At 39.5% G+C, this 15752-nt stretch overlaps 1 protein-coding gene across 7 annotated transcripts in view; it reads left to right on the top strand.

Annotated features, from left to right (window-relative positions):
- The window catches only part of LOC126273178 (uncharacterized), a 131571-nt gene extending 119159 nt beyond the window's left edge, over positions 1–12412 (top strand). For all 7 annotated transcript variants that reach the window (XM_049976669.1, XM_049976668.1, XM_049976667.1 and 4 more), the window contains 2 exons: positions 1385–1601; positions 11704–12412. In XM_049976669.1, the coding sequence (XP_049832626.1) occupies positions 1385–1601; positions 11704–11894 (408 nt within the window). In that variant the 3' untranslated portion in view covers positions 11895–12412. The remainder of the gene's footprint in view (positions 1–1384; positions 1602–11703) is intronic.
- Positions 12413–15752: the final 3340 nt, after the last annotated feature.

Genomic DNA, 15752 nt, shown 5'->3' on the forward strand with positions numbered 1-15752 from the left:
TTCAGTTACTCATTGTGATATTTTAGAGAAGAAGAAAATTTATTGTGACTCCAGACTTTTCTTCTAAGAACCCTGCATCAGACTTAAATATTTTCAGTGGTAGCATCCATATATTTTCAAGTTTGTCTTCTTGCTGTATATTTATCAAATACTCAGAATTTCTTGTCCCCAAAATGAAAATTACTTTTTGAAAAATTGCCTAGCTTTTCTTTTTATTGTTTTGGTAGAAAACTGTCAGTCAAGGATTTTTTTAGAAGTGCATTTTGTTTTGGTAGATTTAAAATATCATAATGTTTCCTTTCTTTCTTGTCTATGTAATTAGTGAATGTTTGTTAAACACCTTCCTCGGTAATTAATCTTGTGAAGGAATTAATTGTGTGAATAGTAGAATACTGTTTATTACTTTGTTCTTACATTTAGTGTTTATTAATAAGGGTAATGGTTCAGAGATAAATGGTCATTATCAGGGGTAGCTTCAGTTTCTGTGATCACATTAGACAAGCGATAAGTTTGTGTTTGTGTGCTGTTTGAATGTATTGTTTGGATAACTATGTATCAGATCGTTGATTGAAAATGTTCACAATTAAATAATTTGTTGTAGGTTTGGTGGAACACAGACGCTTCCATTGTTATTGCATGTCATCCTATCCCCTCCCCTTTCTACATTTTTAAATTATATATACATTTGTGCATGCAGTATAAAGCACATGTCTGAGGGAATTATTGTGTAACATATTCATATCTTCTAGCAATAATTTGGTAATTAGTCAAAGCTGATTATCATACTGCTTGTGTGTCCTGTGACTGAGATACGTAATATATTATGATATTTTTTTAAAAAGCTATAAAGGCATATATGCGAAGTTTTTCAATAAGTTGAAATTTTAATGCTTCTTAATCTTAACATTGACATTTGGATTACATTTGTTTGCTTTATATTGATTTCTAGGTATAACACTTCCAAAGTATTTTCCCCTCATCCTCATGGCATCTGGGTCCCTCTCATCCTGGAGTTCGTTACCCCTGTTTCTAACCTTTGTGTCGGTTACCTCAGGAAGAAACTAGTAGTTCCAAAAGTTAGGAGTAGTTTTTCACTTTGAACTGTGTCAGTTGTAGAGTTTCAGCACCTGAGGGTAAATAATGGCCAGCCATTCTGTCTCTCGTAAATTCAAAGTACCTATAAATTTATTTATCAATATCTGGATTGAGTGTCCCCTGCATGACATGGAAAAGAATGATGTTATTTGTCCTTAATACTCGGGTCTGCAAGGGTATTAACTGTGGATACTCTCTCCCTATTCTCCTATCCTTATCAATGAGGTGTGGTTATGTTTATCATTGAATTGGTAAACTGTGCGTTGAAAACATTTTTGTGTATTTACAGGCCCATAGCCATCAACGAAGAAATAATCACGCGTGGCGCCGACTGTCAGTGCCTGTGGAGTTTTCTGTTTTGCAAGACCACTGCCATATACCCCGACTTTACATGGAACTATTTGCAGTTGTTTGCATTGAAACATCTCATTACGTAGCATTTGTTAAGTGTGGTAGTGGATCTGAGGCTCCTTGGTGTTTCTTTGACTCAATGGCTGATAGAAAAGGTATATACATACATTTAATTTTGTAACATTTGTTCGTGATTAAAAATGTCAGCCGGATCATAAAAATACTATTATTCTTTGTTTTGTGGAACCATCCAATACATTTTGGCCCCATTAAGGAACTCCACTGAGGGTCCTTGGGTCTAAGTTATGATCAAGAGAGAGTGGTATAATCATAACTATAGTCGTAAATAGAAACTAACTTACTTTTCAGTAGACATAAAGATCTAGCACTCCATCATTTTTCTGAATTATTCTAACATAAGGCACAGACAACATATAAACTAAACTTAAAAATTTTGTCTCTGAGGTAACTGAAGGATTTTAGTGTTGGCACTATTCAAAGTACAGTGTGTGATACATTTTATGTCTCCTTGATAAGTTTTATTAATATAGTTCTGTTCTTCCTGCTTGTTTCCTTTTTTCTTTTTCTCATGATGATTAAATCCAGGAATTGCGGAGGGTAACTTAATGTCGGAAAATGTCATAGAGCAATCGAGTGTCTGCTGGAAGGCAGCCGGGTGCCTATGAGTGTCGTGGTTGGCAAGTAACTGATATGCGGGCAGTCAGGCAGCTGCACTGTAGCCGACGCAGCTTTTCTGCCAAGGCCGAATGCCTGTGGATGGTGTTGGCCAAGTGATGTGGGCATGTACTGAATGTCTATTTGGCAAGTAGCCTGTAACACCTGCACCTGTCTGTGGTTTAGCTGATGGGTGTTAACAGTGTGCACATGCTATATGGGGCAATGTTGGTGCAGCTTGGTTTAGAGTATGAACCTTTCCTGTATGAAAAGTTTTGCTTTGGCATCGACAGCTGTCTCTCTGTTGGTGCAGTAGAGTAGTGTGCAATGCCTTTCAGAAAGGTGCAAAATTTTTATATGGGATGAAAGCATATTGATACGAAAATGAAAATGTTTTGAGTTATTCCATGTGAAGTCAACTAACAAAGAAATAAATTTGGACTTTGACAGTTTAGAGTGTTTTTAATTAAGAAGTTTGTTCTACCTGTCAAAATAGGTAAAATATAAAATTAAAAATTGTATGGAAATTTCATTTTTGAGTTATTAATGTTTAAAGTTCAGTGGTTCTTTTTTAAGTTTCACAAAGCATGTGATTTTTGTGATGTTTTGAAACATTAAAATGGCTGTATCTCAAAGACTTTTGACCTTACAGGTGTGAAATTTGTGCCATTTTATTCAGTTTCTTATGAGCCTTAAAAACATGTGCTATTTGACCATATTCATAAAAACTATATATTTTTCACAAACCGCATGTGTGTATGTATTGTTTACAAAGGCCATTGACCGAAAGCTTTTAGTGTAAAATCTTTTTGTTGTGCATATCTGTGACTCAGCATATCTGCTACACTATGTGATCAAAAATATCTGGACACCCCTAAAACATATGTTTTTCATATTAGGAGCACTGTGTTGCTACCTACTGCAACAGCGACCTCGGTATGCATTGTACATTGTGAGAGAGCAGAATGGGGCACTCCGTGGAAGTCACGACCTTTGAACGTAGTCAGGTGACTGGGTGTCACTTGTGTCATACATCTGTACTTCAGATTTCCACACTACTAAATATCCCTGTTTGTGATCTGATAGTGAAATGGAAACAGGGACACGTAAACACAAAAGCGTGCAGACCAACCTCATCTGTTAACTGACACAGACCACCGACAGTTGAAGAGGCTTGAAAAGTGTAATAGGCAGACATCTATCCAGACCATCACACAGCAATTTCAAACTGCATCAGGATCCACTGAAAGTACTATGACAGTTAGGCGGGAGGTGAGAAAACTAGGATTTCATGGTTGGGCAGCTGCTTATAAGTCACACATCACGAAAGTAAATGCCAAATGACACCTCGCTTTGTATAAGGAGTGTAAACTTTGGACAATTGAAAAGTGAGAAAACGTTGTGTGATGTGACTTATCACAATATACAATGTGGTAATTCAACGACAGGGTGTGAGTATGGCGACAGCCCGGTGAACATCATCTGCCAGCGTATTTAGTGCCAACAGTAAAATTCGGAGGCAGTGGCTTTATGGTGTAGTCGTGTTTTTGATGGAGGGGGCTTGCACCCCGTGTTGTTTTGCGTGGCACACTCACAGCACAGGCTTACATTGATGTTTTAAGCACCTTCTTGTTTCCCACTGCTGAAGATCAATTTGGGGATGGCGATTGCATCTTTCAACACCTTCGAGCACCTGTTCATAATGCACGGCCTGTGGTGGAGTGGTTACATGACAATGACATCCCTGTAATGTACTGGCCTGCACAGAGTCCTGACCTGCATCCTATAGAATACCTTTGGGATGTTTTGGCATGCCTACTTCGTGCCAGGCCTCATCGACCCGCATCGGTATCTCTCCTCAGTGCAGCACTCCGTAAAGAATGGGCTGCCATTCCCCAAGAAATTTTCCAGCATCTGATTGAACGCATGCCTGCGAGACTGGAAGCTGTCATCAAGGCTAACGGTGGGCCAACACCTACTGAATTCAAGCATTATTGATGGAAGGCACCACAAACTTGTAAGAATCGAAGGAAAATCCATAGGAAGTGTTCCAAATGGTGCTGACGTGTAATGATCAGTACTTGGGAGCAGATGACTTAAGTTTCTCCCCTTTACTATAGCTAGTGTGTCAGGAGCTCATAACATACCAATTTATGAAGATGATCTGTTAATGATAAGATAGTTACACATGCGGCTCAAGGTGCTGCCCCATGATGTCAGTATTGGTTTTTGATCAAAAAAGTTTGACAACCACTGATACAGAGACCTTCAGATAAAGAGACGAGTTTCACAGATTATGTTGGAAAAGAATCTGTTATAACGATTACATGTCGTGTTTTAGAGGTCTAGGTTGTGTCACTTAAAAGGAGACTGCAGTTTATAATCTTAGACTAATAAGATTGTAATTTAATTACAGTAATGTTTTTCTTGTTGAACACAAGTGAAAAGTTTTTAATTGCAAGGAATTCAAACAAAAAAAATTGTTAAATAAAGCAGCTACACCAATAGTTACTTAATAATAGTAATTTATTTGTGAAGTGGAGGTATAATGTAGTAATGGTTTTGAGTGAACATGTGTTACGGTGTTTGTTAAAGTATAAATTGGATGTCACAAAAAAATTGACAGCTTTTTTTGGGATTTTGCCGTTTTAAGTTTTCCATTGCAATTTAGTAAGAAGTCTGAAGTCATAATACTGTGTGCTGGGTACTGAACTTAACAGTAAAATAAGATATCTTTTAATATGTTCCCATGGCAATACCTTCAAAAAAATTGGTACACACATTACAAAATTTGTATAAATTAACCATTTTTATGAATATATTAAAGTAGTACGTTTTTTAAAGCTCATAAGGAACTGAGTAAAATGATACGCATTGTAGATCTGTAAGTCAAATAGTTCTTGAGACATGACTATGGGTTTCAGAAAGTGACAAAGCCATGGAGCTTTGGACACTTAAGAAGTTAATAACTCAAAAACAAAAAGTGCAAAAAAATTAATTTTGGACTTTTCAAAGCAAACAATTACTACCACCAATGTGCAAAAATTATCAAAATCTGAAAAATCTTTTACGTGTAAATAACCAGACCATCGGTTGATTTCACATGGACTTGTCCTGAATAAGACGATGCCTGAAGTCAGGCTGTGGGTAGGGGGGGGGGGGGGGATATATTTACTCATTGACGCAAATTTATAGGATATGGAATTTTTGCCACAATATTATAAATACTAGGAGAAAAATGAAACCCCTATAAGTTGTTATATAAACAACTATAGACCGATTAAAATCACGTGATAGTTGACACTTCACACGTTACAGCTGGTTTCTTCCAAACACAGTGCTCAATGTCACGCCTGAACCTTTTGCCTTTGCCAAACTGCCACAACAATTAGTTCACTTCCAATTTCTTGTCCGGCTTTCTTTCTTGATGTATTTGGATCCCAAGTCTTCATATCATTCTTTTTTCGATTGGAATCCACTCGTGTTGCCTATAATATACAATCAAGTGCCAGCCAGGCCTGCTCAACGGTTCATAACGCGGCCCCCCGTGTAGCGAGTGTGAGGATACTCTCAGGTAAACAGTGACTGCGAGAACTTACGGTTTGCTTTTACCGCTAAAACTGAACTTTTGCCGCAGAAAATTGCTATGCAAACAAACACATTATGAAACTTTTGTCTTTAGTTTGCTCTTGGAGGTTAGCCTTAAATGTCGTGGACAAAGCAATTTTTGATGCCCGTTTTCTCAGGTATATTACCCATCGCGAGGTTGTGGTTAGAGTGGGAATGAGCTTAAATTAAGAACTATAAAACACATCATCGGCTGCACCTTGTCATTGGTCACTGAAAATTGGCTATCGACAGGGCATCTCCCATTTCCATCATACCTCACAACACTGCTTCCAACATTGTTCTGTGTTACACCTACCTGTGTTTGTGAAGTGAGTCGTCATGTTTGTGTGTCGCCTGACATATGGACAGTCGTGCAGCCAGGCCATAGTGACACAATCATACTCCACAGTCAGAGCTCAGGAGGCAAGGGGTGACAGAGCAGATCATGCATATGCTGAACACATGAAATTAGGCTGTGTGGCAGGCTGCCTACACTGTCTCTGTCTGCCCATGTGTGAGTGAAGGGGAGCTTGCAGGTATGTGTGTCCAGTGGGATAGCTTTGCAACAGCCAGTCAGTAAATTGACTGGTGTATCAAAGAACAGGATGGCACTGTAATGAAACACCTCTACAGCAGGCTGTTGCAAAGCTATCCCACTGGACACACATACTTGCAAGCTTCCCTTCAGCTCACACATGGGCAGACACACACAGTATAGGTAGCCCGCCACACAGCCCAATTTCATGTGTTGAGCAAATGCGTGACCTGCCCTGTCACCCCTTGTCTCCTTAGCTCTGACTGTGGAGTATGATTGTGTACGCTATGGCCTGGCTGCACGACTGTCCACACATCAGGTGACACACAACCATGATGGCTCACTTCACAAATGCTGTTAGGTGTAACACAGAGCAATGTCGGAAGTGGTGTTGTGAGGTACAATGGAAATGGGAGATACCCTGTCAACAGCCAATTTTCAGTGACCAATGACAGAAGGTGTTAGGTAATAACACCATCACAGTCATACACGAGAATCGCCATAACTTTAGACCGGTCCATTCGCACCATCAACAGAACAGGCTCTGCTAACAGTATACTTCGCCTTCCATGTCACTGGCAATGGGTTCTACACAATGCTGGTGACTGCTTTGAAGGACAGTAACAGGTGCAAGCATTTAACTCTTTTGTATCGGTTGTGAATAAATAGTTGCCACCATTTAAGTTCCAACCCTCTTATAAGGCTTACTCAGGGCTCTGTCTGAGTGGGCCTGTATTTCCCTAGTTGCTTGTGGGACTGAGATGGAACTCTCCAAATCATCATCTCCTCCTCCCTGTGGGAAGGGTGTACCACCTGGGAGTATTCACACCCAATCCTCCAGACAAATGAGGGAGGCTAGCCCTCCTGGTAACCTGCATCAGTTGAATTATAGTAACAGGGCTCAAGGATTCATAAATCAAAATGTATTTTTGGTCATTAAGAGGAAGGAAGTGACGTTTGAAAAAGTGTCCTCCTTCTATATCCATAAAGGCTTGGAAGGACTTGCTGGAAGCCTGAAGTCTATTAAACCGCTGCAGAACACTTCCCTACTAGTCAAGACTTAACAGGGAAAATCAGGCGGAACTACCTACAAAGACCGAAAAATTGGGTGAATTTGATGTAACTGTTGAACTGCACAACTTCCTTAACTCTATGAAAGGTATGCTCACATGCCATGACATTATGGACATTGACATAGCCAAAATTAAACAGTAAAGGGCATTACCGTGGATACTGAACGTAGAGCAAAGGATGTGTAGGAATAATGGAGAAATTGAGGAGACCACCATCTTCATTGCGACCTTTAATTCTTCAACATTGCCTGACCACATCATGGCGGGTTTCCTCCGACTTAGGGTTAGATCTTATGTACCTAACCTTATGCGGTCTACAAATGTCCAGCATTTTGGTCACACAATGCTGAATTGTGGGGATGAAGCGACCCGTGGGAAATGTGGAATGGCAGCCCGTGAAGCTGGGATTGACTGTCCACCTCCAGCAGTGTGCGTTAACTGCTCTAGGAACCACACAGCCTGGAGCTGAGACAGCCCTGTTCTTGCAGATGAGCGAAAAATCCAGAAACTAAATCCCCTATGCAGAAGCCAAAAAGGAATATAAGCTGACGAAACCTCTTGTGTTTACCATTTCTTATACTTCCATCACACAGAAACCTGTTCCTAAGATCAACACTTTGACGCAGATGTCGTCCAGTGTACAACCATCCACCCCCAGCACCTGTACTTACACCTGTACAAGCCAAGGCAAAATGAGTAAGGATAAAGCAGCCCAAGCAGCCGCCACAGAAAAGACCACCAACAGTTCCGTAGTGAGTGTCAAGAAGGCACACAACAAGTAGAGTGCCTCCTAATGCCACCTTTCTCCCTCCTCCTCAAGGGACAGGGTGCAGGGAAAGGTTCACAACATTTGGGTCAAAAGCTGTCCTGAGCTCCATCAGACAACATTCTTTCATGTGTGACTGATGAGGAGGACATCGTGGAGTTAGAGGCCTTGGATCCAGACAGCCCCTCCACACCCCCATGCTCTACAAGTGCTTCACCTCTATGGTGCAAAGATAGGGGTAAATTAAAACCACATTGATGAAATGGCTCCTGTCCTATAGTGAAACTTGCAGGGGTGTGGGATTCATGTGTAGAAACTCCGTCTCTTATCTCAGGATAGACCACTGTGTCTGTGTCTCCAAGAGTCTCATTTCCATCAGTCGTAGACCCCTGAGCTACCTATGTACACCACTAAAAGGACGACATGAGTGGGGAGAGAGCTGGAGGAGGTGCAGTTATTTTCATCAGATTCGACTACCACTCCTCACCTCCCTCACTTACGACGACTTTACGAGGAGTTAATGTATCAGTGCACGTGTATCATCCTTTGACAATATGTTCCCTTTACTTGCCCCCACATGATGCACTTGATGCACTTGATGAAAAGGTCCTAACTGATCTTATTACACAGCCTCCCCCTGCCCCCCTTCATCCTCTGTGATGAGTTTAATGCACACAATGTGCTTTGGGGCTCTGCAATTACCTGCCCCAGGGGTAGAGCCATTGAGAGGCTTCTCGTGTTGTCATGTGCATACTTGCTAAATGCAGGACAGAGCACTTACTTCTGCACAGCGGCTGGGTCATTCTCTACCACTGATCTCTCACTTTGCTCTCTTAGCTCTTGCTCACTCTCCTCAATGGGAAGTGGTTGATGACTTGCATAGAAGTGATCACTTTGCGATCTGGATTCACCTACCAGATGGGGTGGAACCCAAAATGAAACCACCGTGATCGGTGCTCTGTAGAGCTGACTTTTATAGTGTTGGCTCAGTTCGAACAAATTACGTATGTCGAGGCATATGTGGATCATATTACCAAAATAATCCACCACGCTGCTGCAGCATCCATTCCACAGTCCACGGAGAACAGAAGAGGCAACCTGTCCTTTGGTGGAGTGCCAAATGCCTCTCTGCAGTCAGTACCAGGCGTGCGGCTCTGCATAGGTTCAACTGGTGGCCACTTTATTCTGTGGCTTTTTGCGGGTACCTCAGTTTTACTATTTTTGTTACCTGTGTTTTACATGCTGTTTTATCTTCCTGTTTTGTGTATTTTACTACACTCGTGTCAGTCAGTTTTCGCGTAGGCACTAAAGACCTTGCTGTTGTGCACCCATCCAAACATGTCCATGTCCATCTTATATTATAGGACATAAATGTGAAATTTCTGTGAGAAATTCTCATTTGTGTCTGACAATGGATCTAGATTTTAAACTAGTTATGTTGAAATTAAACGGTGGATAATTCAGGATGGAATAACAATAATATTATGAAAAAGGATATATTGTTACTTCCATTTAGGGAGATGTTGAGTTGCAGACAGGCACAGCAAAAAGACTACCAAACATGTGAGCTTTTAGCCAGAAGGCCTCGTTCGGAAACATGAACACAGTTTACACACACGTAACCACTGTCTCTGGCTGCTGGCGCAGGACCTAGCAGTCAGAGACAGTGGCCACATCCCCACCCCCGCCCCTACCCATACCCATACCCACACCCCCTGTCAGTGATGTATGTTTTTCGGTCAATGGCAATCACTGTAGATGAAACTATCTGAACTCAAGTACACTGTACGATTGCTAATAAATTTCTATGTCATTTGTACCAACCTGTAGTGCAGATGCTTATACAAGAAGTCACAAGACTTTTTTTAACCATTTCAAATACCTAGTGTGAAAATAGATTACTGTTTATAGAATCTGCAACACCAAAAATTTGATCACAGCTAAATCCAAAAGTAAACAAAAATCTATTGCCAAAAAAATAACTAAGATCGCAGGGAGATGAAGTACATGCAGGCACTGCAGCACCCTGTCTTGTGCGATTACTCAGCTGTAGACCAAGCGGTTAGTAAAGTAGAATAGTTAAACAAGTGTCTGTGTGCTTCATCATCACAAAAGGAGATGGTATCAGTTTCCTTAAGAGCTAAGGAAACAAAATGATAGTTTGAAAAATGGGTTTGTCACAATTTGATTTTCAGAGAGTGATATAATTCTTCTGAATTTATCATTTTTTAACAGTTGAGGATCGAGAGCAAGTTTTTAACCTATGTCTGATCTTTTTCTGAGTGCTAATTGTTCCTTTTTTTCTGTTGAACCTAAATTTTCGCATATTATAAGTTAGTTTTAATGTAACATAAAATACTTTCAGTTACAGCGCAACTTATCCATCTCTTTTTGTATCAGTCGTTTTACTTAAATTTACTTTATTGGTTGTCATCATATGAGATAAGGTTTCCCCTTTTTGGAATTATGCTTGACATTGATAACATTGTTTGGAAGTTAGACCCAAAGTTTTGTGGGAGGTAGCTTATGTGAGCTTATTGCACCAAGATTGAATAAGCACTGCCAGCCTCCCTCCCCCAATTCATTCAGCACAAAAATATGTTTTACATGCGTGCAGAAGTAACGTGGTGTGCTGAATGGTTCACGAAGTTGGCATTCAGCTTAATTTAAGGTGAAGCAAAACATAAATTAATCCAAAAGACATGTCATCATTATGATGGCACTGTTGATAATGTAGCATTGACTTCACAAGCCACAATGTCAAAAAAATCTACCTCGGCAGAAAGGGGGGGGGGGGGGGGGTGTCATTCTCTGGCAGATAGCATCAAGCAATGGGTGTGGTCTTCAGTCTGAAGACCGGTTTACGCGCAAGCCGCTTCATCTCTGTACAGCCACGCAACTTGCTATGTTTGAAATTGCTTGTAGTCAAATATTGGTCTCCCTGAGAGGTTTTTTACACCACATGTTTTCCTCCATTACCAAACACACAGTTCCTTGATGCTTCAGGATGTGTCTTATCAGCTGATTTCTTCTTTCAGAAAAGTTATCCATAAATTTATTTTATCCACAATTTGATTCAGTAGCTCGTCATTATTTATTCTTTCTATCCATGTAATCTTAAACTGTCTTCTGTAACACCACATTTTAGAAAATTCTATTATCTAAATATTTAAACTAGTTATCATCCACATTTCTTTTTTGTAAAAAGTTACACTGAAGGAAAATGCCTCCAGAAAAGAGTTCCTTACATTAAATTTGTGTTCTTTGTTAGCAATTTTCTCTTTTTCAGAAATGTTGCTCTTAGTATTGCTTGTTTGCATTTTAGATCCTGTCTGCTTTTGTTGCCAAGTAGAAATTGTTCTCTTTTTACTTCTTAAATAGTTTGAAACATTTAGCTTTAACCAGAATTTACTGATGAGAATACAAATATAGTCCAGCAATTACTCTAGATACCTTTGCTTGCTCTCATATTTCTTTCACTAAGAATGGTGAATGAATGAACTAGTGTAGTGTCTGTGCACTTTTTGCAGTTGGAGAAAACAGCTCCGAGTCTTATTTGTTCTTTGTTTTTATTTGTGTATGCTGCCGTTTTCTTGCAGGTGAACAAAATGGGTATAATATTCCTGAAATGGTTCTTTGTCCAAAACTTCCATACTGGTTGTCTGATGAAGGGACACGTTCACTTCAAGAAATAAAAGACGATCGCCTTCTACCTGAACATGCAAAACGCTTGTTATGTGATGCCTATATGTGTATGTACCAAAGTCCTGATGTAATGATGTACAGATAAGAATGGGATTAAAAATCACACTCCTGTATGTATATTTATTATAATTGATAATTAGATCAAACTTTTGCCTGTTTTGTATTTAAAGAGACTATAACACTGTAAATATTTTTCAACATTCCTCATTGACTGTACTGCAATTTAAAATGTAACTGTTATCAGTTGTTACAAAGTGCTTGAAATGTTAAACAGTCTTAATGAAGTTATTTTATAAATCATTTAGTTATCTGTCAGTTTTTTAAGTATTAATGTCACTTACAGTATTCCAGGAATAACTGAATAGGAGACTTATTTTCTGAGTTGTAAAAATTTTTTTTACCACGACTCGATGAATAAATAAGTGTGTGTGTGTGTGTGAGAGAGAGAGAGAGAGAGAGAGAGAGAGAGAGAGAGAGAGAATTGCCTCATAAAATTTGTAATTATTTGTTTGTTATATGCAAGTATTATGTTCCAGAAAAATTATGGTATATTTAATTTCATAACTCATTTCATCACATTAAATGTGAGAATTTCAAATCCTTTGTGTGACTTGTATCTCTTTTTGTGTACATGTTGTGAACAACCAGTACCTGAATTACATTTGCTAAAAGGCTGCATATTCAGTTTCCTTTATAAATTATAGTTTACAATAGTAGCTACTTTTTAGGTGTTGATTGTTCCCTGCAGTACAGAGGAGCAATGAACATGTCTTGGTACGCCATGAATCCAGATTGACCATTCCATGATAGTTCAGTTTGTGTTCTATTAATTGGTCCTTTCTTTTAATCAACCTGTGTCTTAAACTTCTCTTCTCTCCAGTCTTATTCAGGACCTCCTCATTAGTTATTAGATTTACACATGTAATCTTTAGCATTTTTCTGTAGCATCATATTTTAAAAATCTCTCTTCTTTTTGTGTCTGAACTGACTATTGTCCACATTTCAGTTCCATAAAAGCCTGCATTCCTCACAAATAACATCAGAAAAGGCTACCTAACACTAAAATTAGTATTAGATGTTAACAAATTTGTCTTTCTTTCATCTGTTACTAGTTATTTTGCTGCCCAAACAGCGAAACACAGTGACTGCTTTTAGTGTCTCATTTCCTAATCTAAGACCCTCAGCATTACCTGATTAAATTGAACTGCATTCCATTACCTTTGTATTATTATTTTGATATTTGGCTTATAATTTCTTTTCAAGACACTACAAATTGTGTTCAACTGCTTCTCCAAATCATTTGCTTTTTCTGTTAGAATTACAGTGTTATCAGCTGATAGAATTACAGTGTTATCAGAAAACCTTAACATTCTTATTTATTCTTCCTGAACTTCAATTCTATTTCCTATCTTCGCCTTGGCTTCCTTTATGGCTTGCTCAATGTGTATGTTGAACAGTATTAGGTAGAGGCTACAATCCTGTGTCACTCCCTTCTCAACCAACACCTCCCCTTCATGTTCCTCACTTATAATAATGGCAGTCAGGCATCAATAATTTTTTTACTCTCTCTTGTAGTTACCGCATTCTTATAAATAATGATAGTTCTGGCACTTTGACTGGTAATCAGAGGTTATTGGGAAAAAGTGTGTTCATTCCTGACTATTCTCATTTCGTTTGGAAGTGTAGGTGTCAGTCAGTACAACATTGGTGGGAATACTTTTATTGAGCTGGATTGCAAGACAATTTTCTCAGGTAATTGAGTATATGCACTTCTAATAGCTGATTGTGGATGTCATTTTCCTGGAAATCACACAAGATCCCCAACATGTAAGTGGATGCATCCTTAATTATTTCATCAGTAATTTAGTAGATGCATTCTTAACAACAAACATAACATTCTGTTGTACATATACTCAGTCTGGTCACATTAATGTGTCCACCACCTATGTTTGATGTCAACTTGTGGTAACCACTCCCCGGCAGCAGTTGGCAGCACTAGCAGTGGAGGATATATAAAATGTGTCAGATGAACTCAGAAAGCAGTGCAGTTATTGTAATGTGGAAATAGCTATTTATCTCAACATCCAGAAGGTTATGATATGGGTTTTTGGGCCAAGGATGGGCATTTCATAAAGTGCTAAGTTCATGTGCTGCCATGGTTTTGTGCTGAGCGTGGCAAAATGGCGCTATCCTAAACCAGTGCCTAGACAGCTGTGGTTTGGGTCATAGATGGCTGACACAACTGTTCATCTGACCAGCAATATCTCGACGTTGCTGCATATGTGTTTCCACAGCAGGTGCCTATTTCATGCAACCTTGCTGATTGCTGTTCATCAGCAACAAAGGTTGGAATTCTCATGCAAATACTGCAGGTGGGTGTCCAAGAGTGGCACATGCGGCCTTTTCAGATGAATCATATTTTATGCCCCATTGGACAGATTTCTCTTGGTGTATACTGCGTGAAATATTTGAAAGCAAACATTCTGCAACAATCGTCAGTAGGGCCCAGGCCAGAGGAGGGAGCAGTATGGTCGGGGGCATGTTGTCATATCATTCTGTGGGTGATATTGTCATTTTGGAAGGCACAAGGGATCAACACAAGTATGCATCTATTCTTGGGGACTATGTACCCAAACATGTGGTTTGTGTTTCCTCAGTACAGTGGCATCTACAGCAGGATAATGTGTGGTTCAAAGAGCTCCATGATGAATTCACAATACTCCCCAAACCACCAAATTGTTCAGATTGACAATCTTTGGGAACAACTCCATGGGATTGAACACACCATGGTTCCTCAACCAAGAAACTAGTGCAGCGGACCCTGGTACTGGAGTCAGCATAGCACTACATCCTTGTCGGTATCTTCCAGTATTTGACTGACACTCTTCCTGCATGTGTGGCAGTGGTCTGTGCTGCAAAAGATGGTTATTCAAGCTTTTGACAGGTGGTCACATTAATGCAACTGGACAGTATCGTTCTAAGTACCGATGAAGGGCATTTATGGCATCTAAGAAGAGACTTTGGGCACTGTAAATTTGTTTGCACTGTTAGGTTGTGTACAGAAGATACTTAATGCTTCATGTATTAATTTGTTTCTGCTGGAATTCAAAGTTTTTCATGAAGTTAAGAGTGGAAAGACACTGATTGCTTAATAAGTAAAATTTTGATGAAAATTTCGATCTAAGTTGTGGAATGTTGTCATTTTGTATTCAGTTTTTTTTAATCTACACACAGTGGAAAAGTTAATTTTCAATCAGTGTAAGTTTATAAAAGTATTGCATCACAGTGTTGTAGGAAAGAAGCAATTTTAAGTGCTATGTGTAACAGTTGGAATTTAATATATGATAAGCTGTTACTGTGGCTAATTGGTGAAGTGCATCACTTCTACTAATGTCTGTTCTAAAAAAAATACTGAGCTGTACTTTGGTTCAGAGTCCACTCATTAAATGGCAGGTGTTTGGTCCCCTAGGAATTCACTCCGACGTGCACGCACACGCACGCGCGCGCGTGCACACACACACACACACACACACACACACACACACACACACACACACACACACTTGAAATGCTAGGCCCTCCCGTATCTGGGTCAGTCAGTTCATAGGTCAGAGAAAGGCAGCTGGACCAAGTAAATCACTGTGGTGTTCAAACCAGTCTTCGGATTGATGACAGCCTGGGTTGTTACATTGACGATGAGGGTGACAGTGCACTTCTATTACATGTATAGGAGGTGATAGGGAAGGCCTACATGGTACAGTAATATATGAAACTATCTTATGTAACACCATGCAACCTGTAATTTGGAGGAAAGATTCAGTGTGTCACGTAGGTGTCCGTTAATGAAGTTTTTCTCAAAATTCAAAACCTAATGGGCAAATGAGGTTTCAGAGTTATATTCATATTGAAGTCAAGTAGTAAACTATTGCTCCCAGAAACACAA

The sequence above is a fragment of the Schistocerca gregaria genome, chromosome 5 (genome assembly GCF_023897955.1).
Source record: "Schistocerca gregaria isolate iqSchGreg1 chromosome 5, iqSchGreg1.2, whole genome shotgun sequence".
In the NCBI taxonomy this organism is placed as follows: domain Eukaryota; kingdom Metazoa; phylum Arthropoda; class Insecta; order Orthoptera; family Acrididae; genus Schistocerca; species Schistocerca gregaria.